A 24,016-nucleotide genomic window follows, 5' to 3' on the forward strand; every position below is an offset into this window, starting at 1 on the left:
TTCTAATGAGTGGGAAGTTTGAGATCATTGGGTGCGTTTTAAAATGCCATAGGTTAACCGAAAAGTAGAATCTGTACCAAATTTGCTTTATTTTCAGGTGGGTGGGAAATAGACCGCAGTTGCCTTTATTCCATGGATTGCATAAGAAGAGGAGACTTCGGGGGTAAGTATAAATAATCACTCTCGATTTGATTGACATTTGCCGTAAGGGTACATAATGTTGCTTAAGCTTCAAGCTTAGAAGCGCGTCCTTTCTGAGCTATGTGAGGACCAGCTCTGCGAGTAAAAAGTCACCAGCTTGCTCGCATCCACACGAGCACCTACAAAGTAACTGAGAAAGAAATCCACTGTATGTTTCCGAAACCGGTTTGTTGTTTATATCAATTATTTAAAGAAACATTAGCCACTATTGACGACAGTAAAGGTACTGCATACTCGCTGAAGTGAGTCCGTGTTAAGAGGGGTTTTATAAAAGAAGAAGCGCTACGCTTACTGAGAACAAACGCAGTTAAAGAAGCTTTTGAGTTAAAAAAGAGAGAATTTGTAACTCGCCCTATAGTATGAGGCTATCCTCAGGACCTCGTTGAAAAGATCTTAGCCGAAGTACAATTCTCATCACGCAACACGGCTTTGAAAAAACGAACCGGAAACATCTAAAAAGATTTTGCCGTTCTTTACGACTTTCAACCTTGCTAACCTGAATCTTAAAAAGATTCTTATGAAACACTGGTACCTTGTTTCAGGAAACACTACCCTAGTGCAAATATATCCTAATTCCCCCAACTGTTGCTTACCGGAAGGTCAGGTCTCTAAAATTTTCTCTTGTCAGAGCACAACTTCCGTCACTTTAATTACACAATAACAGTTTAGGAGTTATACACGGAAAGGGTCTAATGACAATACTACAACACTTACATAGGATATTACCAAATATGTAGATGGATAGATAGGCCAACAGACAAAAAGATAAGAAAGAATATGAATGAATCGATTCATTGAGAGATCATGGTTTTTTCCAATGAGTGAAATTTGCGAAACTAAATAACGAAAAAAAAATTGCAGATTGACCCATAATTCATTGGATTCTGGGGCTTATAGATAATCACCAAGTGACATGCCCTAAACGATCCTAAACGGACTTTTATCCCTACACCCGTGATACCCTACCACAGTAACCAGGCCTTGTTATATTTCTTGCCCACGAGATATTCATTTTAGTCTTTATCACAAGCTCATTCGCGGGAAATAGCATTTGTTAAATAAACATGTAATTTTATCAGTAGTGGGGAGAAAATTAGAGCAGTTAGCTGTAGGTGCATGGAAATATAATTTACCTTAATATGGAAACTAGGATTGATCGATTATTCATTAATCCCTCAGATATTTTTCAAGCTGAATACCTTGATCAGAAGGTAGCTGTGAAAAAATATTCAGCAGAGAGATATCAAGATGTTCAGGCGTTTTTAATAGAGGCTGCCATCATGACGTATGTAAAGCGTGACATTGTACTGTTGTAGCGCTGACGTGCATTATTTCAAACACGTTGATCTCTTACCTGGCTTGTCCTGTGAACTCTTTTCCGTCACCCCATCCATTTGTGAAGGTAAATAAGTAATTACAAGAGAATATAATAATATTGTCATGGTAACTAACGTGAGGAAGTGCATCAAAGGTAAGTTCTTGTATATTCATTGGCTGTATATACGGAGGCGATCGGATTGTATTTCAAACATTGTCATAGTTCGCAAGGTCTTTTAAAAGAAAGATTTGAAGGAACAGTTGCTCATGTTACTTTTTCTTGATAAAGGACTAAATAACTTGGTGTTTATCGAGCTAATCCTCAACTTTTTGTTTAGAAATAGAAACATTGACAGGCTGACAGGCAGCTGTACTTGCCTTTTATGTTTTGCAGGAGTTTACAACATAGGAATATTGTGACATTACTTGGAGTGTCTTTGGCCGAAAACCCTTTATACCTTGTGACCGAGTTTTGTGCCAAGGTAAGCGTTTCCGCACCGTGGGAAAACTTGCTTTTGATCGAAAAGTTGCAGGTCACTTCAATCGAACTTTCAGCAACATATCCACAACAGTCAAAAATCAAAAGACTTTGGGAATTTAACGTCTTTTAAGTGTGCACCGAATTTTGTAAAGTTGTACTGATGTAATATGTATTGATCCATATTTCCTCGAGTCAGTTCTAAACTTGAAGAAAATCGATAAAACTGTTGCGAGACTTTAACTAAAAAAGTGTCAATGCATGGAGATAGACGTCCGTCAATGATTAATCTGCGTGTTTGGAGAGTGGAAAGTTTGATGGTACTTGACTGTATAATGATAAAGAGAGGTCCACTACGATGTTTGTGAAAGGATGAAATGTGCTATTGGGCCAAAAGCCGTACAGAGTCGGCTTTCCAGTCAGTTAATTGAGGTCTATTTCATTTGATTATATTACTTATCATTTTTGGATTAGTATTCCCTTTCAAATTATGGTAAATATTTTCCATCTTTTTTCTAGGGAAATTTATTGGAATTCTTGTCGAAAACAGGCTCGGGTACCATCCCAGAAGGTGATCTCGTGAGACTTGCTGTGTAAGGAAATTGACCTCACTAAACATTTATTGAGAGGCTTGATTAAATTTTTTCCTTTTTTTTTATCTTTACTATCCATGGTTATTCCAAATGTCACGAGCAAGTAATTTGATTAAAAGGCGTATTTTCCTGTGTGAAGGATCAAATCAAGGGCTGGTGTGTCTGCAACCGTACTAATAGCGTTATTTTCGTTTGTTTTTTGTTTTGCTTTTCTGATTTTTTCTTTGCGGTGAACAATGCAGCTGTTTACTCCTTATCAGAGATAAAGATATTAAGCTTCCTCTGTATGTCTTGCTCTGAAAGCTTGCTTGAAACAAAAAAAAGCAAGCGAACAAAATCTGTTTTGGGGAAATGATTCATGACAACTCAAAATTGAAGAACAAGAGAGACCACTAAGCTACCTTTATTCTGTATGCATTAACCCTTTCACCCCCAAGATCTCATCAGTAATTCTCCTTACTATTTGCCATGCAATTCTTATGATATTAGTTTGGAGAATTAGGCATTGGATCGACTAAAAATCCCCTAATCGCTATTTTTCTCTATTCTCATCACTTTCCTGCTAAATATTGGATTGAAAATGTATGGAGAAATTCTCTCTTGGTCACTCATGGGAGTGAGTGTTAAACGGCGAAAACGTTACACGTGAAAGTGGTCCAATGATAAGTTTCAATTAAAATGATTTCTTACTTAGCTTTTCTGCATCAGAATTAAATTGGAAAAAACATTCTGTTCCACAGGGATGTAGCCGATGGTATGAGGTATTTACAATCCAAAGATGTGGTTCACAGGTAAAATTTCTTGTAACCAACAAGTGGAACACTGAGGCATAAAATAACGACACATGATGACAAATTTTGGGGAGCTTGGATTTTTAGTTGAAAGATTCATAAGAGACACGATTGAATCGTACGCGTATTTTGATCGGTTCTCACTTGTGATCTATTGGGGGATAGACGTATAGATGACGTCACCACTAGCAGCATTTTTCCTTGGTATCGTGGGTCTGTACAGTAATAGATCACAGAAGACGTCAAAATGTGATAAAAACATTAGCGACCAACTCAGCGGCGCCTGTGTGCCACCTTGTTGTTCTTGCCACATTTTGACCTCATCTGTGATCCATTACTGAAAAGACGCACCGCAGCACGGAATCAAACGAACCGAGTGCATTTCGGGATTTATGAGCATAAGTGATGTTTTGAAAACCTATCAAAACATCACAAGTGGCCTTCAACACCAAATGTTTTTGATTTATTGCACCCTCAACAAAACTCTCCTAACGAACACTATGCTGTCTTTAAATTGATCATTTAAGAAACTTAAAGTAGAAATGGTGCGATACGCAAACGATATCTTCGAGAAGAGAAAGTGCTTAGAAACATTACGAATCGTATCACTAGTAATATAACCTTCAGAGCTATTGATAAAAATTCTGAGGTAAAAAAGGGTATTTTTTTTTGCTCAGAGTGAAATGAACTGGGATATGCTCTCAATATTTGCGGCTCTTTTTATCCTAACTATCACCTCTTTTCATATTTATATATTTTCACTCCAGGGCGTTAATGGCGAGGAATATTCTGATCGATGAAGATGGAACAGCAAAAGTAAGGTTCTTCGTGAGTATAGCTAACGTGGAGCTATACTGTTATATAAGATGAGGAAGTAGCTTGACTTCCACAACAGCCATCTATTCTGTGATAAGGTTAAGTGAGTGAAACATTATTCAGACTCCACAACTTACTTTTAAACGTCGGATCGCAGAAGTTGTCATTTGCCCACAGAGGCTTTAAGAACTATGGTTTATTTGCTTTCTGTAATCTAACAGCTTCAAACTGACTAACTCAGACGATGCCTTTTAAAAATTTGCGAAGCCGAGTGTCACTTTTCAAGAATTCCTGCATGTGCACGGATGCCATCAGGGTTTTGTCGTCTTTATCTCTTTGTTAGGTGTCAGAGTTTGGACTCGCACAGGTACCATCTTTAAGCTCTGAGCGGAAAACTACTTCTGACAAGTGGACAGCTCCAGAGGCAATCAGATGGGGGGTACGGCGTACTTTACGATGAATTGCACAAGTAGTACAATTTAAAGAATATCCAAAGATACAAATGTTCTTAATCAATAATTTTGTTCTTCTTTTTGTTGTTATTTTTTTTCATATTTCATTTTTATTTGCATTAATTGAAACTCTTTGGTATATATGATTTTTTTTCGTCTGTCGAGGAGAAAAAATTCAAAATATGTTTACCACCGGACTTTAGGTCACACGTAACAATTATCCTTTCGAGGAACTTATATATACAAAGCGCGCACATCATAACTGTTAACCAGGTTTCAGCGAATAATTGGTCCAGATTTGTTGGTTTGGTTTTATCTACAGATATTTTCCTCCCAGTCCGATGTATGGAGTTATGGCGTCTTATTATGGGTGCTTTTTTCGTTTGGTGAAAATCCGTATTCCGACCTGGTTAGTGTTGAGTTTGATTAATTTCAGATTACGTAGCTGGTAACGTTAAAACTTTTGATTTCGAATCGTGCAGTTTATTCTCATTTGCATTTCAATTGACTTTATAAAACCCCAATATGACGAAACAAGAAAGAAAAGCTAAGCCATTCTTGTAAGTTCAAAGTTAGAAGCTCAAAGTCCAAACAGTTCAAAGAAATAGACAAATGAGAGGTTTACTGTTGTATTTTTTTACTCTGGATTTATTTGGAAAGTAAAAATTGGAATGAAAGTATTTCACCATGGTTGCTTCTAATTGGGATCTGGTTTAAGTCCGCAGATCATTTAGTCGACGAGATCGAAAGAGGATATCGAATGGAATGTCCTAAAGGATGTAATACCGTCATCTATGGTATGATGAGCAACTGCTGGGATATTGATCCAAAGGAACGTCCAAATTTCAAAGAGATTTGTAAATTATTGGGTGATTTTTATTACGGTTAGTATTCTCATGTATTATAACTGAAAAAACTTTTCGAATAAGCGTTAAAGATTATTTTTTTAAAATTTTTGTTTAGCAGTTGGTCTGTAATAAGTCACTTTTTTGAGATTTATTGAGCGTATTTATCATTTCATCATCGCTTTCTTCAGATGTCGTGTCAAGTTTGATGTTTTGTTCTCCACTCGCTGCTTTGTGGTTCACGAAGTTCTTTATAACTTCGTTGCCAATACATTTGATCGATTGACTTTTGTTATTGTAAGAATTTACGGGCATTTGCTAGTGTTTTACCGAATTAAGGTAACGTTGTAACTGGAATAAGATGGGGCTATCGTCTTATTCATAGAAATAGACGAGGTGCCTCAAGAGATTCGTGCACGTGGACGTTTGGCTTTAACGGCCTACAAAAAGGCCCTATCAGAGGGGAGGACATGTATCAAACGCGTGCCAATCATGTTAATTGGACAGGACCGCTCCGGAAAAACCAGCTTAGTGAAATCTCTCAAAGGAGAGCGATTCAACCCAGAGGAAGATAGCACCGTAGGCATAGACGTTGATCCTTCTCATTTCAAAGTGTCAACTGAGATTTGGAAACCAGGAGAGAAAGACGAACAACGAAATGTTGAAAGGGCATGTTCTTATGAGCATTATGCAGCGCGCTTGATCGTCCAAAGTTTGAATGAGGAAAAAAGTGCTCCCAAAGAAGAGAGTCTAGAATCAGATCAGACAGAACACCTTGTGCCGGTGGAATCAGTCGAGATAAGTGTGAGCGAAGATATCGTTTCAACATCATGTGCACGAGATGAGAAAATGTTAGATAGTTGTTCACAGTCTGAAGAGGACCTTTATCCCATACCCGCAGCTTCAGTAGCATCTAATACATCCAGCCATGACTGTGTTTCCAACTCTGAGTATGAGGATTTACTTGTGGGTTCGGATTCCATCTCTATGTCACAAGATCAAACAATCAACGATCAAAGCCCTGCTGGCGATATCCAAACTGTGCCAGATGATGTTGCAAGTTTAGTTGAGGTTTTCTTGCGCGAAGGTAAGGACTTAGAACGCGAAGAGGATATATACTCCGTTTTGTGGGATTTTGGCGGACAGACAGTTTACTATACTACACACCCACTCTTCCTTACGTCGAGAGCAATATACCTTTTGGTGAATGACCTCAGCCGGCCCCTGCACGATAAAGCCAAATCAGTTATGAAACAAGGAATGTTCACGAAATTACAGGACAGCTATCGATTGAAAACGAATGCCGATTATCTTGATTTTTGGATGTCATCTGTTGCGTCTCTCGCCATTCAGGACGAAAGTCATTCTAAAAAGACGAAATCTGACTTGTTGCCTGAACTTCCACCGGTATTTTTAGTGTGCACTCACGCTGACAAACCTTGTGATGGAGGAGATCCTCGTGAGCAGGGAAGGGTGGTATTTGGCCACCTACAGACCAAACCCTACAAGACGCACCTACATGATGTCTTTATTGTCGATAATACCAAGTCTGGCCATGAACTGGAATGTCCAGAAGTCTTGCGCTTGCGCCAGGAAATACGTACCGTCGCCAAGGAGCTACCCCACATGAAAGAAGCAGTGCCAATCAAGTGGCTCAAATTTGAAAAAGAAATGCAAGCCAAGAAAGATGAGGGTAACAAGTGGATTTCCCTTGAAGAGACAAAAGAAGTTGCTCGGGAGGTGTGTGACGTTTCTGACAAAGAAGAATTTAGAACTTTACTAAATTTTTTGCATGATCAAAGAGTTTTAATACACTTTGATGACACTCCAGAGCTGAGTAAAATGGTAGTCTTGGACACTCAGTGGTTGATCAATGTTTTTAAGGAGGTTATTACCATTCGGCCATATGAGGTCAAGGAGAAACAATTCGAAAAGCGCTGGCTTAGGCTTGAAAAAGAAGGAGTCTTGGAGGAGCCTCTTTTAGAATATGTTTGGGGTCCTTTATATCGCGAAGAGGATACTTGCCAAAGTCTCATTGCTATCATGGAGAAGTTCAGTTTACTTGTCTCTTGGCCTTCTTCGGATGACTCACGTGGTAAGCAGTACCTAGTGCCTTCCATGTTAATGTCACACCCACCAGAAGAAATAATGGAGCTGATTACATCTGCAAAAATTCCTTCTCTTTTTCTTAAATTTGAGACTGGACAAGTTCCACCTGGCCTGTTTCCCCGATTAGTGCTGCAGTTTTTACAGTGGTGCAAACAAGAATGTGCCAGCCCAGAGCACCCTCAGCTATACCACAATTTTGTCAGAATTTACCGTTCTGAAGAAGTAAATTGCTCCGTAATCCTTCTGTGCCATATGTCATCAATTGAAGTCGTTGTTCATAGAGGCAATGGCGGTGAAGAGGTGGCCCAACGTTCTAAGTCTGCGAGTAGTTCGCCTGTAAATAGTAACCATGACCCCTTTGCTCGTGCAGTACTGAGGCAACTCGAATTGATGCTTGAGTCAATGCGAAGGGAATTCTGTTGGCTACAGAATATGAAATACGAAGTGAATTTCTTGTGCCCTGTTTGTTGTCAAGGAGGTGCCGTCAGCTACTGCCGCACACATCGTACAAAAGACTGCAAGCAAGAAGAATGCTTGCACTTCTGGCCCGAGTCAGAGTTGTGCAGCGAAAAGAAGATCATAGGTTGCACCAGATCTGCAGTTGCTAAGATGAACAGAGTGTTGGTGAAACGCTTCGAGCCTTGGTTTTCTCCTATGAGAAATCAGGTAAATAATTGTATATAACGCGTGACCGTTTTGGGAGGTGAATTCTTTTTTGTAAAGATTAACAGAAAACTTGTAGAGGTTGTATTTGTCATCAAAAGATGAGATGAGACCACGAACACTTACTGAAATGGCAGAAGTCGGGTCCATAGAGATGATAAAGGCACTTGTGTTTTGTTTAAGTTGTAACGGTTAAGAGATCTGAAATATTCTTTGTTTCCTTAAAATAAGCCAAGTAATCATCCTATCACACTTGCCTAAGGTAACTCTTGTAATGAATATCAAGCAAAATGTTCCTCATTAAACGTACAACAGTTCAGAAATGTTGCATTTCCATGATGTTGTTTAATTCTCCTTCTTTCTTTATAACAGCTGAAAGTTGATAAATGTGATGGCGGAAACTTAGCGTCAGTTGAAGGTAACATTACTGTATAAGTTTTTTGATGGTTCTCAATAGATAACAGAAAGGGAAAAAAATTCATTTTGGTGGAAAATACATTTCATTTGACAGACCTGAAGAGACAAATAGTACATGGCTGAGAAATTGTCATCTTTTATTTGTTTTAAGACGATGAAAAAACCTTTTCTGCTGACGAGGTTCTGCGAATCCATTTAACACAACAGCGAGACGACCAAACTATTTCGCCACAACTAAAGGGGAGTCTGCAGCTGGAGGGAGCCTGTCCTGATACCCCGGACCTTGATTCCAAAAGTGGTGAAATGTTGCCTAATCTGGGTAAAACTACTGGTGAGTGTATCTCATACTTCCCCTTTGGGATTTTTTTATATAAATATAAGAGCTAAAAATATTCGCTATTTTATCCAAACATAATAAGAATAAATGATATGGAAAGGTTCCAGGTTATATTCGTGTAACTTTGCTGGTATCGTGTTGGGATATTTGTAATTACTAATGTGCTGAAAATCTCCGAAACAGTCTTCAATAACTTCTGAAGAACTTATGCTGTGAAAACATTTATTTGAAATATCATTGATTTATGACTGATCTTTTCCTTTTGTTTTTTCTAAGCAACCACCGAAATTTGCCTACCTGATAATGTTGAACAATCCCTTCTGTCAGCGTCGTGCGATGCCAAAGAGATTGTTCGTCAACTAAACATAGACGTTCGTGAGGGGCTAGACGATGACACCAAGAAAATAATCCGCAGTCTGGCACACAAAGCAAAAGATTTAAAGAGGCTTGATGTCTTCAATCATTTAAGAAAGATTACACCGGCTGGAACCACTGGTTAGTTACTTATATTGCGAAACCTATCTTGCCATGAAGTTATGGGATACGTGAGAATGCTGCAGAAATCAAATCAAAATCACGAAGACAACATAAACTCCTAGAATTTTCTTATTTGACAACCACCTACGAAACAGATGTTTGACCCAACGAACTACATTTTCTAACTCTCTTCATTAAGCGTTAGCAGACTTATTAGCCGTGTCCCGAAGAAAGACTGACTAGTAATGGGTTCAACGTGTTTGTTTACGCTAAAAACAATTTTTCATGTGTGTTTCTGATGATTTTTAGCTATTCATCTTCATACATTAACTAAAGGTTTCTTTTTCCATTATTAGGTCCTTTTTTGCCAGAAAACCTTCCTGTTCAACACATGCCAATCACTAAAGCAAGAGATCTTTCAATCCGCTTAGCTGGTAAGCTTTGCTATGTATCTCACAGATAGTTTTGGATGAAAATTTCCTGCAAGTACAACTATATTTTAATGCATGTCCATTCTTTGTTTGGAACGTCAGTTCTAAAATACAAATCCAAGTTAACAATACTTTTTATAATAGACTTCACTGAAAATTTTGAGCAGGTTTCCACCCATCTTCAAAGGCTTTTTACCATAGCTATTCATAGGCGGACACAGTTGGAGAGTCATTTTGCTCACTTTTACTGCCTGACATTTCACTCGCTGTCGTACCTTTTCGCTAACTTAAGTTGCGTATTGTTCTCGTTGACAGGTACCTTTATTTTTGTCGTGCTCTTTCTACAAAGGAAAAACCTTTGATAAGTTGTGCCATCAGACACGCCGCTCTGAAGCCGCCGTATCTTTTCACTCATTGCCTATTGTTTAGGGAGCCATTTTACCATGCCCGTGGGTTCGCCTGAATCAGTACACGTTTTCGCGTGGAGGGTCACATATGGTTGAAAAAATATTCTATTTTATTGTTTTTTTAGAGGGCACGGTAACGAATCCTGCAATCTGATTGGTTCTTTACCCGGTCAGTATTTTCCTATCTCTGCCCACGGGCCACGGTAACGCTTTCGTGAGTCGCCGAGTACATCCCAACTTTCGTTGTCATTTTTCATAAATATACCTCGTTTTCCAGCTGGGCAGTATTTTTAAGCAAACACGTCGGTCACTACCTCAAGCCGATAAATAACTTATGAATCCTCTCTTTTCTCTCTATCAAATCACTTTGGTTGACAGAAAAATTTTGGTTTCAGAATGAATTTGAATAAACAATAGTGTCATTACGTTGGTTGACAAGCGGCCTAAAAACTGTCTGCAATTAATTTTAATCGTTCACAAAAAGTACCCAGAAAGTTGAAACGTGAGGTATTTGGTTACAGTTAAACTGAACGATGGAACTTTAATTCATTTAATATCTGAATTTTCTCGAGCAATTTGTTCGTAGTGAAAGAGCGAGCGAAGTTTTAATTTAAGTTCTACAACAAATATACGCTCCCGGTGAGTCTTTCCAATTCCGTTCAATTTAGACATTTGTACCGTAAATTGCACAAAAGAAATTGAAGGAATTTTTTGAGTAAAGGCCGCATTAAATTCCCTTATGTCTCGTTGGAGTGTGCCGTTCGAATTTATTTTTGTGAAGAAAATACCAGAGTCACACACGCCATTACAGCAAACAAACGAGCAAACTCTCACAACTTCAAAATAAAAAAAAATTGAATTTACTCACAATTACTTTCCTCGCCGTTTACTTAATGAACAGAGGTAAATCTTCGTACATGAATGAATGGTCGATGAGAGTGAATAATACTTTCCGTTAGATCACTGACTGATTTTGAAGAAGACATTGTCGTGACAGCCCTTGCCAAACTAGTTCTGCTGATGTTTTTCAAATGTTCCTTCGCTTTTTTTTTTCTTGCGCGCTCTCTAATTGACAGGTGTCAGATTGTGGCAGATACTTGTAAAAATAATGTTTCAAAGTTTGTTTGGAAGCCTTTTAAATCATCTTTATCGTTACGGAAATGAAAATGTTTCGCTGAGGCATCTCTCTTTAATTTGCATCACCGCTATTTTAACTACCATTTACTCACTCAAAAATTGTTCAGTTTATGGAAGATCTTGCCGTATTTACTGCCCTAAATCATTCGGGTTCTTTCGGAAAGAATTTCGTCAAGTTTAAAAAACAATAAATATGTTATTTACCGGCTAAGGGTCGGTCCGTATGGTGAAAAACTGTGACCTCGGTCTTGAAAATGCTGCCCTCGGCCTACTAGTCAAGGAGCCAGACCCAACAAAAAATGGTTTCGTTCAACCCACCCGACAGAAAAGGTTTGACAGCTGATTCTGATAGACCAATACCTGCTCTTTAAGATAAGATACTATGTAGTCCCGAATTGTGGTACCCCTGACGAGATAAATGGGGCTTTATACCATGACATGGCACTTAGCATAGAGACGAGGCTCAAACAGAAATTGACCTCAAATTTCATCTTCTTCCGCTAAAGTGCCCCAAACCTTTCTGGAAAAGTGATGAGCATGCACCTACCTACAATATGAGTGTTCACATGGTACGACAGCATGTCACGTGATTATCACATGACTATTTTTTCGTCAAAAAGCAGCCTCTTTTGTCGATCCTGACATATTTCAAATCCTGCTGAGACTAGGGTAAAGGACTTATTCAGGCTTTTCATCATATGAGGATGCAAAGAAGTCGTGTACTTTCGAATTACATTTAAAAAAAAACATTTGGAAGCGTAGAACTCCAGAAAATCGACAATGTTAGTGCTGGTCTCTCTTCCGTCACTGTTTACATGGAAACGAGGCTGGAATAAAAGCACCCTCAAAACGGGTCAAATCTTTGAAAAAGTGGTATGAAAAAGATGTAAAAAAGTAATATCACAAGAATATAATTTTAATGAATATTTTTCTTATATAAATTCAGATTTTATGAATATCAGTAGACTGCAGTGTTATTTCAAAGTTTAAAATATTCAATATTTTTTTCAACAAAACGTTCTATGAAGGCTATATATCGCCTTAAATATCCTTGATCTCTGTCTGGTGTGGTTTAAAGTAGTGAGCTTTAGTAGTTATGGTTGCTTTAGGAACAATGAATGCCTTGTCTTCTCTGAAAGATAAGGAATGGTTCAAGCCATGGCAAATTAGTATCCAGGCCTTATTTTCAGACCGCCATTTTGGATCCTCAGAATCAGATTTGTAAACGGAGTTTTGTATGCGATTGTGGATGTAAACGGCCATCAAAGAGTTCAAGATAGATAAGGTTTGATATCTTAACTGTATTACGGCGACTTGTTTGCTCTCGTTTTTCTCAAAATTCATGCGCTGAGACTCTAGAACATCGCTATTGCACCTGCTAGTAATATCATCATTTGTATTTCCTTTCCTGCTCGATCATATTCCTTCCGTTAAAAAACATGTTTTAGCAATGTGTTGAGGTTATCAGCAGGAGTTTTAGACAGCTCTTTTTTATTTTAAAACTCCGTCAGATACGTAATTCTGATGTATTTTTTGTAAAAGCCGATTTAAAAGTGAAAACGTCTGGAAATAAATTATCTGCACAGGTAATAAGTCTCACAAATGCTGTAGACGACATGGAGGAAAAGGATGGTTGGCAGCTTTTTCCCATGCCAGCAAAGAGAGCAAAGAAAACTTCTTTCGATAAGTGCATTTTTTGCCAGAGTAGCAGTGACGTCCTTCGCTCTGGAAAACTCTCTTCAATACAGAAAGTCATATCTGCTCTTAAAGTTCGGCAAGATGAAATCTCGCATCGTTTGTCAGCTGACGATCTCCGTAATGTAGCCGGGAAAGATATTTTGTGGCATTCATCGTGTTACGAAACATATACCAGCAAACAGAATTTACGGTATTATGGAGTACAATCCTCAAGTGATGTTCAAGCAGAATCTAAAGAGCGACGCTTGGTGTTTGATTGGTCAAAGTGTCTTTTCTGCAAAAATACAACAAGAAAAAAGGACCGACAGCTAATAAACATCGCCACCTTTGAAGCATGCAACAGTATAAAGGAATCTGCAGAGGCAAGAGGAGACCATGAACTGTTATCCATACTTCGGTCGGTTAGCTATGATCTTATTGCAGCGGAAGGAAAATACCACAAAGCGTGTCATGCCTGCTATATCAGCAAGGTTAATATCAAGAGGAAACAGAACGTCGCTACATCCACAAGAGAGGAAAGCACTTTTGATCAAGCCTTCAATCAGTTACTGAAGGTCATAACCCCCGAAATTGAGGAAGGAAAAGCCTACGACATGAATGTTTTGCTGGCAATGTTCAAGAAGGAGTTGGAAAAGATAGGAATTGATGCAGGTAGCTACACAAAGCAGAAGCTGAAAGCACGATTGATGGCTCATTTTAAGGAACGTCTTGTTTTCCATCAGTCACCTCAACAATCCAGACCGGAAATTGTTTTCAGCAGCTCCATCTCCTTAATTGATATCATAAATGCAGCAAGCACTTGTCCATTACGTGACGAAACAAACTCTATCAGCATGGATAAGCCAGAGTCAGAAACTTTCAGTTTCCTAGACATCTACACTATAGCTTCCAATATCAGGCGGGAGATGCTGAGATGTGAGGGCATTAACATCAACCCACTTGACATCCGAGATTTACACTTGGATACTGCAAAATCTCTTCTTCCCAAGAGCCTTTATTGGCTTATCAGGTGGATTGTTACTGGAGAACAGTACAGCGACGACTCACCTTCTAGTGCAAGGAGTACAACCGATGAGCGGAAGATTGTAATGGCTGGGCAGGATCTTATTCATTGTGCATCACATGCCAGAGTAAAGTTGCCCAAGCACGTAGGTCTCGCTATGACCATCAAGCACTTAACTGGTTCCAAACAACTGATAACACTTTTAAACAGAATGGGTTACTGTTCTTCCTATGAAGAGATCGAACAAGTGGAGACCAGCTTGGCAAATGAAAGCTTAGCGAGAGCACATGCCAGTGGTGTTGTGATCCCTACTAACATAAGACCTGGTGCATTCATTCAGTTGGCGGCTGATAACAACGATATTAATGAAGAAACCATTGACGGCAAGAACACAACGCATGCAACAACACTTGCTATATATCAGCCAAAGCAGTACGGTCCTCTGCCAGAACGGATTGTGCTTGCTGACCACTCCAAGAAGAAGCGATCACTGGATTCTGCTCAAAATGTAGTTGCCATGGAGGAAGTTAGTTTCGGAGGCAGACATCCTACATTAACTAATTTTGTTGGGAACGATGTTATTACCTGGTTTCAGTGCGACCAACAGTTTCTATCTGTTCGCATGGATGACCTTTGCTGGATGTTACTTCGTCTTTCTGATCCTCTCATGGCATCTAATCAACAGTCTCCAGAGGAACAGACTATACCTGGTTGGAGTGGGTTCAATGCCATCACACACCCCACCATTCCTGTGAAGACCAATATCGGCTATCACCCAATGATCCATGCAGAGTCTAGCAACTTTAGCACTCTTTACACCCTGATGAAACTGGCCCAAAAGATATGCGACACAATGGGACAGCACGATTCTGTAATTACCTTTGATCTTGCCCTTTACGCAAAAGCTAAGCAGCTACAAATGAAATACCCAGAGGTATTTAAAAACACTGTGATCAGAATGGGGGGGTTCCACATTGCCCTTAACTTTCTCTCTCTGCTTGGAAAGAAGTATGCACAGTCAGGCTTGGAAGACTTACTGATTGAGTCAGGGGTTTATGCAGCTGGTACTACCTCAGTTTTGATGCTTGGCAAGTCATATAACAGAGGTATTCGTGCCCACAAGTTAACCATGGAGGCGCTCTTCCGGTTGTTGTGGAAAGCCTTCCTAGACTGGCTGTCAAGACAAGCAGTTGGTATGGATGACCGAGTCAGACAAAGTGTTGCTGACCAAAGCAGGGAGTGTCGGAATACAGTGAGACAGGGTTGCTTCGTTAACGATGCCTGGAAAGCATTTCAAGGTTGTGTTAATCCTCTCATGACACTGTTTGAGCGGTTCAAATCTGAAGGCAGAGAAAAGTCCAAAGTTTTTAGTTTCTGGGAAGGATACATTAATATGGTGCTGCTGCTTCTGCAGTTCGTTAAAGCTGAACGAACCGGTAACTGGAAACTCCACCTCTCCGCCACAACAGAAATGGTTCCCCATTTTTTCTCTATGGACAGGGTCAACTATTCCAGATGGCTTCCAGTCTATCTCTCTGACATGCACATGTTGCAGTTAACTCACCCCGCAGTTCACCAAGAGTTCATTGCTGGAAACCACAGTGTAAGCCGCTCTAACCAACCGTTTGCGCAAGTTTGGCCGGATATGGCCCTGGAACAATCAATTAACCTTGATACCAAGACAAAGGGGGGCATAGTTGGAATGAGTACGAACGAAGATGCTGTAGACCGATGGTTCTTAACCATTCACGAGCGAGCAGCCATGACACATGCACTAAAGGAGATGTGTGGTCTAGAAAACTGCGACCGCATTGGGACACACAAGGAGGCTGAAGCCACAAGAGTGAGCAGAGATGAGAGAGACGTACAGAAGTTGTTTGAAACCTTCAAGAGTGGTCTCCTCAGTGACCCTTTTCAGATTCCAGAAGAAATCTCAGAGGAGGAAATACCCTTAACCTTAAGTAATCTTGCCACTGGTGTTGTTCTCCCAGGCGCAGATGGAAGCATTCTTCTCAACGCAGAAGAGTTAGGCAGAAAAAGCATGGAAACCTTTCTTTCATCGCGAATCCAGAGAAATGAAATAAATTTCTGGGATCCAATCCAGCGGCTGAAGATTAAAACATTCAGTTATGTGGCAAAGAAAGTTGCAGTGAGCAAACAGAAAGATAAAACTGTAACTGTTAATGCTGATCGTGAGCTTTTTGGTCGCCTTCTGGTTGCTGCGAGGAACAGGGATATTGATCTCAAAGAGGTTCTTTCTTATGAGCTTTGCAGTGTACCAGTCGCACTTGTACATCCTGATGGCAGCCTCAGGAAGACGACAAAAAGTACCCTAATGCATGTACTTGAAAACAATGTTACGTGTAGATCAAGCCTGCCTTCATCACAGCACCCTACAGCATGTCTAATTGATGCGATGGCTCTTATTCAGATGGTCAAATCAGCAAGGTCTGCGACATTTAGCCAGTTATCGCAGAAATACCAAGACATTGTCACTAGTAAATTTCATCAGAACAGTCACACCAGAGTAGACCTAATTTTCGACCAATATAGGCCTGTCTCAATTAAGGCAGGGGAACGCAGCAAGAGAGGAGAATCAAGCTCGTTTGAAATTAACATCCACAGTGGATCCACGCCAGTACCGAAGCAGTGGTCAAAATATATCTCAAACCCAAAGAACAAACAAAACTTAGCCGCCTTTCTCTGTGAGTCGTTAACAAAGAACTTACCGGCAAATTTAGGCCCTCGGCAGAAGGTCGTCCTAGGAGGAGGATTCAAGGATGGATTAAAAGCAGTGTGTCTAACTAGTGGTTCCGCAGTTGTTGAGCCAAATCTACGTTCGGATCATGAAGAGGCAGATACAAGACTTCTGCTTCATGCCAAACACGCTGCAGCCACTCATCCACGCATTGTGATACAATCACCAGACACTGATGTTGCCGTACTTTCAGTAGCACATTTTTCAGATTTAAACTGCCAGGAAGTGTGGTTAAAAACAGGCGTCAAAGACAGACTGAGATACCTACCTGTCCATGAGATTCAGGCTTCCCTGGGGGAATCTCTTTGTAGATGTCTTCCATCGTTCCATGCACTGACTGGCTGCGACTCTACAAGTGCCTTCTCTGGAATAGGGAAGAAGAAGGCGTGGAAGGTACTGCTGACGAAAGAACAGATGCAACGTGATCTCTGTACTCTAGGACAGAATCCTGCCATACACGAGCCTGCGCAGAAGGCTACTGAGTCTTTTATCTGCTCCCTTTACACTTCTGCGAAGAACTTTTCAAATGTAGACGACGCTAGATATTTTCTTTTTTGTCAACGAAATTTGAAAAGTGAAGACCTGCCACCGACTTCAGAATGCTTGTCTCATCATATCAAGAGGGCTAACTTCCAAGCCTTTGTTTGGAATAGAGCTTTGGTTCCACTTCAGAACATTCCCTCGCCAGATGAACATGGATGGAAGCTGGAAAATGGCAAGCTATTCCCTGTTCTGATGACAAGGAGTCCTGCCCCAGAAGGCATGACGGAGCTAACAACATGCCGCTGCACAACTTCAGAATGTAAACGTAGTTGTTCCTGTAGGAAAAGTAACCTCCCTTGTACGGAGGCCTGTTTATGTATGGCAGATGAAGGATGCTGCAATCCTCTGAATGAAGAGTTGTTGTCTGACAATGATTCTAGTGCCTCTGACACTGAGTGACAGTTGTTGTTTTTTATGTCAGTCTGCAAATTACATGTACTTATCAGATCATTACCTCTCCCGATACAGATCCGAACAACGGGCCGATAAATTATGGTTTTGACTGATGTTTTACAATTCCGATTCAACGATTCTTTAGTATGCGACAAAGATTGGTAAAGATAGCAAATTTCTTAGGGGGTAATTTTCAAGACCTAAGTGTTTGTAAGACAGATTATCATCAGTGGTTGTAGTTTACACGTAACGAAATTAAAACATGTTGCAAACTGGTATCTTTTTGACTTACAAAATGACACCACTTAAAAATACCTACTGCTTTCACATTGTGAAGAGCTGTTGCCAGTACCTTTCATTCGCAGTCGTCTCCCTTTGAATTTCAAAGAATGACTGACGGCAAGAAGCTTCCATACCTATTGTTCCACATGTGGTCGTTAGCTCAATAAACAGAATCCAGTCTCTGTACCGCAGAATATTAGTAAATCCGCGTTTTTTAATTTTTGTCATAAATTAACTGAAATAAACATAAAATGTTCGCAGATATGCATAGAAACAATTTTTATAGGCTATCATAGAAATGCCGGCATTCGAATGCTTTCATATTTTCACAGCATCTTTCATTTTTTCAAAGATTTTCACCTGTTTTGAGGTTACTTTTATTCCAGCCTCGTTTCCATGTAAACATTGATGGAGGAGAGACCAGCACTAATATTGTCGATTTTCTGGAGTTCTACGCTTCCAAATATATTTTTTTAAATGTAATTCAAAAGTGTACGATCTCTTTGTTTCCTGATATGATAAAAGGCCTGAATACGTCCTTTACCCTAGTCTCAGCAGGATATGAAATATGTCCGGATCGACAAAGGAGGCCGCTTTTTGTCGGAAAAATAGTCATGTGACAATCACGTGACATGCTGTCGTACCATGTGAACACTTATATTGTAGGCAGGTACATGCTCATCATTTTTCTAGTAGGGTTTGGGGCACTTTAGTGGAAGAAGATGAAATTTGAGGTCAATTTCTGTTTGAGCCTCGTCTCCATGTTGTGTGCCGTGTCATTGTATAAAACCCCGATTATCTCGTCAGGGGTACCACAATTCGGGACTACATAGTATCTTATCTTAAAAAGCAGGTATTGGTCTATCAGAATCAGCTGTCAAACCTTTTCTGTCGGATGGGTTGAACCAACTCCTTAAATAAGGCTTTTTTCAGAAAATAGCTCCTTGACTATACGGCCTCGGGCAGTATTTTCAAGACCTCGGTCACAGTTTTTCACCATACGGACCTCCCAGCCGGCAAATAACATATATTTATTCAATTTCTTATTCTTGATACAAGTTTAGAATATTGTTATGAAAAGAATCAAACAAACAAACAAATTAAAAAAACCTTTGATTTAGGTGGCGATGAGTGGATGGAGCTTGCTGAAAGACTGGGACTGACTCCAGAAGAAATTCGTTTTCTTGACAAGCGTACTCTGAACCCAATGGAAGCAGCTTTATCTTTTATTGCCAAACGGCGATTCTTAAGCGTGGGTGAGCTGTACGAATTGTTGAATGAACGTGACTTTCCTATGTTGGCTGATCTTTTGTAAGAAGATTGCCTGACCTCGGCATATTGTTGATCTGAGGTAACAGTCAATCTGAGACCTTCAAGGACCCGATATGCCTGGATATTTGGGCTTATATCGTTTGTCTTGCCTAAAAGAAAAATCTGGGAATTGAGGTTCAAAACCTTCACTATTATGCTGGAGGTCCTCTAAAAGACTTGAGAACCGATACACTTGGTAATGTAGGGGACACTAGCTTCACTTACTATGCTTTTCAGGAGTTTTTCGTTCGGTTCTATGCCTTGTCTGTTAGACATAGGGCTGCTAACCATTTGCCCATTGCCTTTCGGTCATCGTTAGTCGTACGCGAGATTAACAAAATTGAACCACCGCAAAGCGGGACTCCGTCGCTTTGTTTATTACAGATATGATGACGGACCGAATTGGACGACACCAAGTATTGTTAACAATTAATCCTAACCATTGCAGTTTCCGAGAAAAATTGAAAGAGGGGCTTGTCATTCTAATCTTAAAATCCATTACCTCACGAAAAGGAACACTGAAAAGCTCGAAACAGTGTTCCCAGCTTGAAATGGTAAGCCATTACCATGGTTATTCGAATCAATTCAGTAATTGATGGATTCATTTGAGTATACCAATTTGATCGATCACATTGTCCAAGTATAGCCTTACAGATTTATTAGTGAAAAATAGAGGAGTTCATCCACCAATCACATTCGAAGAAATTGTAATGGTTATAATTTATGATATAAGAAAACTTGTTTTAGGCGTTTTATAGAGTACTCGATATAGCATGATTTGGGTAACGTTTGGTAAAGAACTGATATATCCATTTAGTAGAATGACATAGTGGAGATGTAAGATCACTGCTCTAAGAATTTCTGATTCATTTTAGTTGGCTATAAATTTAATGAATTGAAATTCCTCGAATATTATACCCATGAAAGGACCTAGAAGTTTCAAAGCGAAATATACTTCTTTGAAAAGTTATTGCGTCGATGAAATTTAGATTCTTACCTCATAGTATAGTACAGCAAATATCTGATGATTTTGATGTTTTAAATGCAAAGGTAAACTAATATTTCGTGTATTAGAGGTAGTTACGTAAGTACCAAAAGCTACATGAAGCGTGAAATTCGAAAAGAGTTATGTTGTTCTCTGAGGAAATGAATGAGGCTATTCACAGATTTTTAATTAAGTAACGTTTGGATTTCAATGGTTGCACTCAGTTCTTAAAATCATGATTAAATAAGCGCTTTCTATCGGTCACAGCGGTGTACGTTTGAAAGCAAACTAAGTCTTGGTTGAACTTCCAGAGAAAGAAATAATTCATTTTTTGCCTCTTTGAAGAAAGCCTTTAAGATATTATGCAAATTTTAAATGAAGAAGACTTTTCGATATAGTTTGCCAGAAATAAAATTTTTGGAGTGTTTATTATTTGTGCTGTTGATTTGTCTTGGTGTGATCGCCATTATTTTTCCCCGCAAAGAATCCTTTCAAACTATATCTGAACGCTAGAGGCTGTCTGACTCACCAACACTAAAGGGTTGAACAACGCTGTCATCTTGGAAAATCTTAACTCAAATACATGTAAGGATTCATCAGGGATATAAGCTTATGACAGAAATCATATACTCCAATAATTAGTGTAGAAGCAACTTTTGGAGCGATGTTTTGTACGCATAGAGCTCAACACATTTCCAGCGAAACGAACGGATGGAGCAGTAACATGGGTAGAAATAGGCTGGAAATAATTCTAGACAACCATTACTGAATTTTCATGTAATACATTTGGTAATGAAATGCTTGTGACTCTGAAATTCAAAACTTCCCATTGAAAGCAGTGTGAGCTTATTAGACCTCTTTGTAAAACCAAATAATGATAAGAGAGAGAGAGAGAGCAAGTGAAAATAAAGGTTGTTTTAGTCGCTGTTGTGTTTTTACTTTAACTCTCACTGTGATTGCTTGATTTTTTAATAGTTAATCCTATCCCTTGGACGTATAACAACCCACAACATGTTTCTTTCAACGGGAAACAGATAGCTTTGTTTCACCTCAGTGTAATTGAGGCGCTGTTTTCAAACATTGCTCGGCTAGTTTACAATTTGAATTGACGCGGGTATAGCCTAATGAAGGTGTATTTTTCCCATTGTGGAAGGAAACATGAAAGTCATTTTCTTAACCGTGTACATTATTTTAGAGGGTTCAGTAACGAATCCTGAAATTAAAGCAGACTCCAAAATGTCAAGAGCGGTTCGTACTCCTGCAAGACTCCTGCAATTATTCTCTTCTGTGTAGTTAGAAATGAGGCCATCTTCAGTTTTCAGCTTGTCCAGACACGTGATTACAGTTACAGGAGTGTGGCCTGGATATGGTATGGATTAAATGAGGTGTGATGCATCTATGTCACTTACAAAATAGCAAATTAATCAAGGTTCCTACCCTGTTTGTCTCAGAAGTACTTATATTCGTCTTAAATGTCGACTTAACGTCTTGAAAAGAATCCGCATTTCACATTAATTGCCAACGAAACGACGTCTCAGGGACGTGAAGTGTTGTCCGTGTGTCTCCAACTGCTTGATTTCATTGCTGACCCGTCCAATCCAATAAAGCGTGAGGTTTTGATTGGCATGCGCGATTTGCTAGGAACCACTGATGCAGCTATTACTACTGCAATCCTAAACAGTGTACAAAAGCATGCAATTGACATTACAAATTGCCGTGGAGAAGCATATTACGCTAATGCGTCAATGAGCTCAGATAAAAAGGGAGTTCAAGCTGAAATAGCGAGGTGTGTACCCGATGCAGAGTATCAAGGTTGTTGCCTTCTTTCGATCAACCTCGTTATCTGCCACGCATGTAAAATCAAGTCAATTCAGAACATGATGGATTATTGCCATGAATTATTCAGTTTCTTTGACAACCCACCAAAGCGACAGAAATTCTTATCGATCGTAATTGACGCCCTTTCCCCGGAGAATAAGAAGCACAGGCTGAAAGATTTGTACCAGTCGAGAGGCCCTCCATGTCTGAAACAATTTTCGAATTGTATGAATACAGTGTCATTATGCTGAATGAGAGATGTGTACCCACAGATGATGACAAGCGGTTTTACCCAAACAACTAAGAATGGAGCTGGGATGCCAAAACTAATACAGTGGCAAATCGTCAACTTTATTTGAGCTAAGGAGATGCTAGAACCGGCCACTCGTCACGGCCCCGCAAGGCAGGCAAGCAGAAGAATTTTTTGGTTTCCAGAAAATTGAAGAAACGATCAGCTCCTATACTGGCAGAAATACGCAAAGTGATCTACTCTTGGTTTCAACGTATGTACGCAAAGGTGTTCTCTAGCACAACTAGCAGGATGGACTGAAGGACGTCCACGTGTTTGCAGAAGACAAAGACATCATGAAAACTAACCAGCAGAGTCGGATGCACAATATTGGAAGCGAACAGTAGCGATATCCTTCCTTGACGTCATTTGCTCAAAACTCAAAGGTCACTTCAGCAACGAAAAGAGGACACATTACGAGCTATGCGCTCTAATTCCTCAGGTCATGGTTTCAAAGTCGGAAGAAGCCACGGTGGAGCGTGGTCAAATACTTAATAAGAAGTGGGGCCATCTGATACCATTGCCATCATCTTTTAAAAGTGAACTGTTTCGCTGGATAAACTACTGGAAGTGTCAGGCAGCGTCGAACTACGAATCCATCTCGGTGTGTACACTGCTAGCGAAACGCGCAAACAATATCTTCTTCCCAAACATTAGGGAACTCAAAATTCTAGCTGTTTTGCCAGTGGGGAGCACGGGGCGGAGAGGTCGTTTTCTTCTATTCGGAGGATCCATACTTGGCTTCGCAACACAATGACCACCGAACAACTATCAGATTTACCCGTCATCGCCATGAATGCAAATATAGTTACCATCGATAAAAGGCTGGTTTGTGACAAATTATCTATGGCCCAGCATCCTCGACGGATGAGTACGCATTCACTCTTGGTCGACTAACAGGCCTTTTTTAAAAGAGTTTAATTTGTATTTTAATTTTATGCTCTGCTTAGAGGTATCATGTATTGCCATTTAGACTACGTGAATGTAGGGAAGTCATGTAATTATTTCTTTTACTTTGATGCGTTATGAGGGTTTGCGATGTTGCAGGTTCCTATTCGTCCTTCCTTAATAGCGCTTATCCATGTTTACGTCACAAGAGCAAGTTTCACCACTAAGCCTTATTTGTGAACAAAATCCTATTCATCTATTCCTGGGTATTCTTTTTAAATTTACTGCCTTGGAAATTTTATTAATTTAAAGTTATGCAAATTTGCAATTTCAAAACGAGGCTTGGTAGTGAAATTTGCTCGTCTGAGGTAAAGATGCATAAGGACTATTGCAACGTTTTGGGGTTGCCGTTGTAAAAAGTTAAACTTAACATTTCCTTTTTTTGGTGGCCGATTGATATTAGCCACCCCCTTTAAAAAATCGGGGATCCGCCCCCGGAGCGAAACAACTTTACACAGTGCTTGGCAGAATTAATGCGCAATTTTGCAACTTTGTGTCACGGAAGACACAAAACGTA

General features: G+C 39.7%; 2 protein-coding genes and 1 pseudogene across 2 annotated transcripts in view; all 3 read left to right on the top strand.

The window, feature by feature from the left end:
* Positions 1 to 21,367, top strand: part of LOC113678483 (uncharacterized) — a 41,280-nt gene extending 19,913 nt beyond the window's left edge. The window contains exons 9-23 of the mRNA XM_089208480.1: positions 98 to 163; positions 1,381 to 1,486; positions 1,913 to 2,000; positions 2,516 to 2,589; positions 3,330 to 3,380; positions 4,148 to 4,196; positions 4,540 to 4,635; positions 4,971 to 5,057; positions 5,367 to 5,532; positions 5,885 to 8,268; positions 8,638 to 8,683; positions 8,834 to 9,013; positions 9,296 to 9,514; positions 9,853 to 9,930; positions 19,270 to 21,367. Coding sequence (XP_089064606.1) covers positions 98 to 163; positions 1,381 to 1,486; positions 1,913 to 2,000; positions 2,516 to 2,589; positions 3,330 to 3,380; positions 4,148 to 4,196; positions 4,540 to 4,635; positions 4,971 to 5,057; positions 5,367 to 5,532; positions 5,885 to 8,268; positions 8,638 to 8,683; positions 8,834 to 9,013; positions 9,296 to 9,514; positions 9,853 to 9,930; positions 19,270 to 19,463 — 3,884 coding nt within the window. The 3' untranslated portion in view covers positions 19,464 to 21,367. The remainder of the gene's footprint in view (positions 1 to 97; positions 164 to 1,380; positions 1,487 to 1,912; positions 2,001 to 2,515; positions 2,590 to 3,329; positions 3,381 to 4,147; positions 4,197 to 4,539; positions 4,636 to 4,970; positions 5,058 to 5,366; positions 5,533 to 5,884; positions 8,269 to 8,637; positions 8,684 to 8,833; positions 9,014 to 9,295; positions 9,515 to 9,852; positions 9,931 to 19,269) is intronic.
* Positions 13,088 to 18,042, top strand: LOC149044435 (uncharacterized). The gene has a single exon (XM_089210012.1). The coding sequence runs from the start codon at positions 13,088 to 13,090 to the stop codon at positions 17,870 to 17,872; it is 4,785 nt and encodes a 1,594-aa protein (XP_089066138.1). The 3' UTR covers positions 17,873 to 18,042.
* A 561-nt stretch (positions 21,368 to 21,928) lies between the features above and the next one.
* On the top strand, positions 21,929 to 23,557 carry LOC149044436 (52 kDa repressor of the inhibitor of the protein kinase-like; annotated as a pseudogene).
* The last annotated feature ends 459 nt before the right edge of the window (positions 23,558 to 24,016 follow it).

The sequence above is a fragment of the Pocillopora damicornis genome, chromosome 6, assembly GCF_964200805.1.
Source record: "Pocillopora damicornis chromosome 6, jaPocDami1.2, whole genome shotgun sequence".
In the NCBI taxonomy this organism is placed as follows: domain Eukaryota; kingdom Metazoa; phylum Cnidaria; class Anthozoa; order Scleractinia; family Pocilloporidae; genus Pocillopora; species Pocillopora damicornis.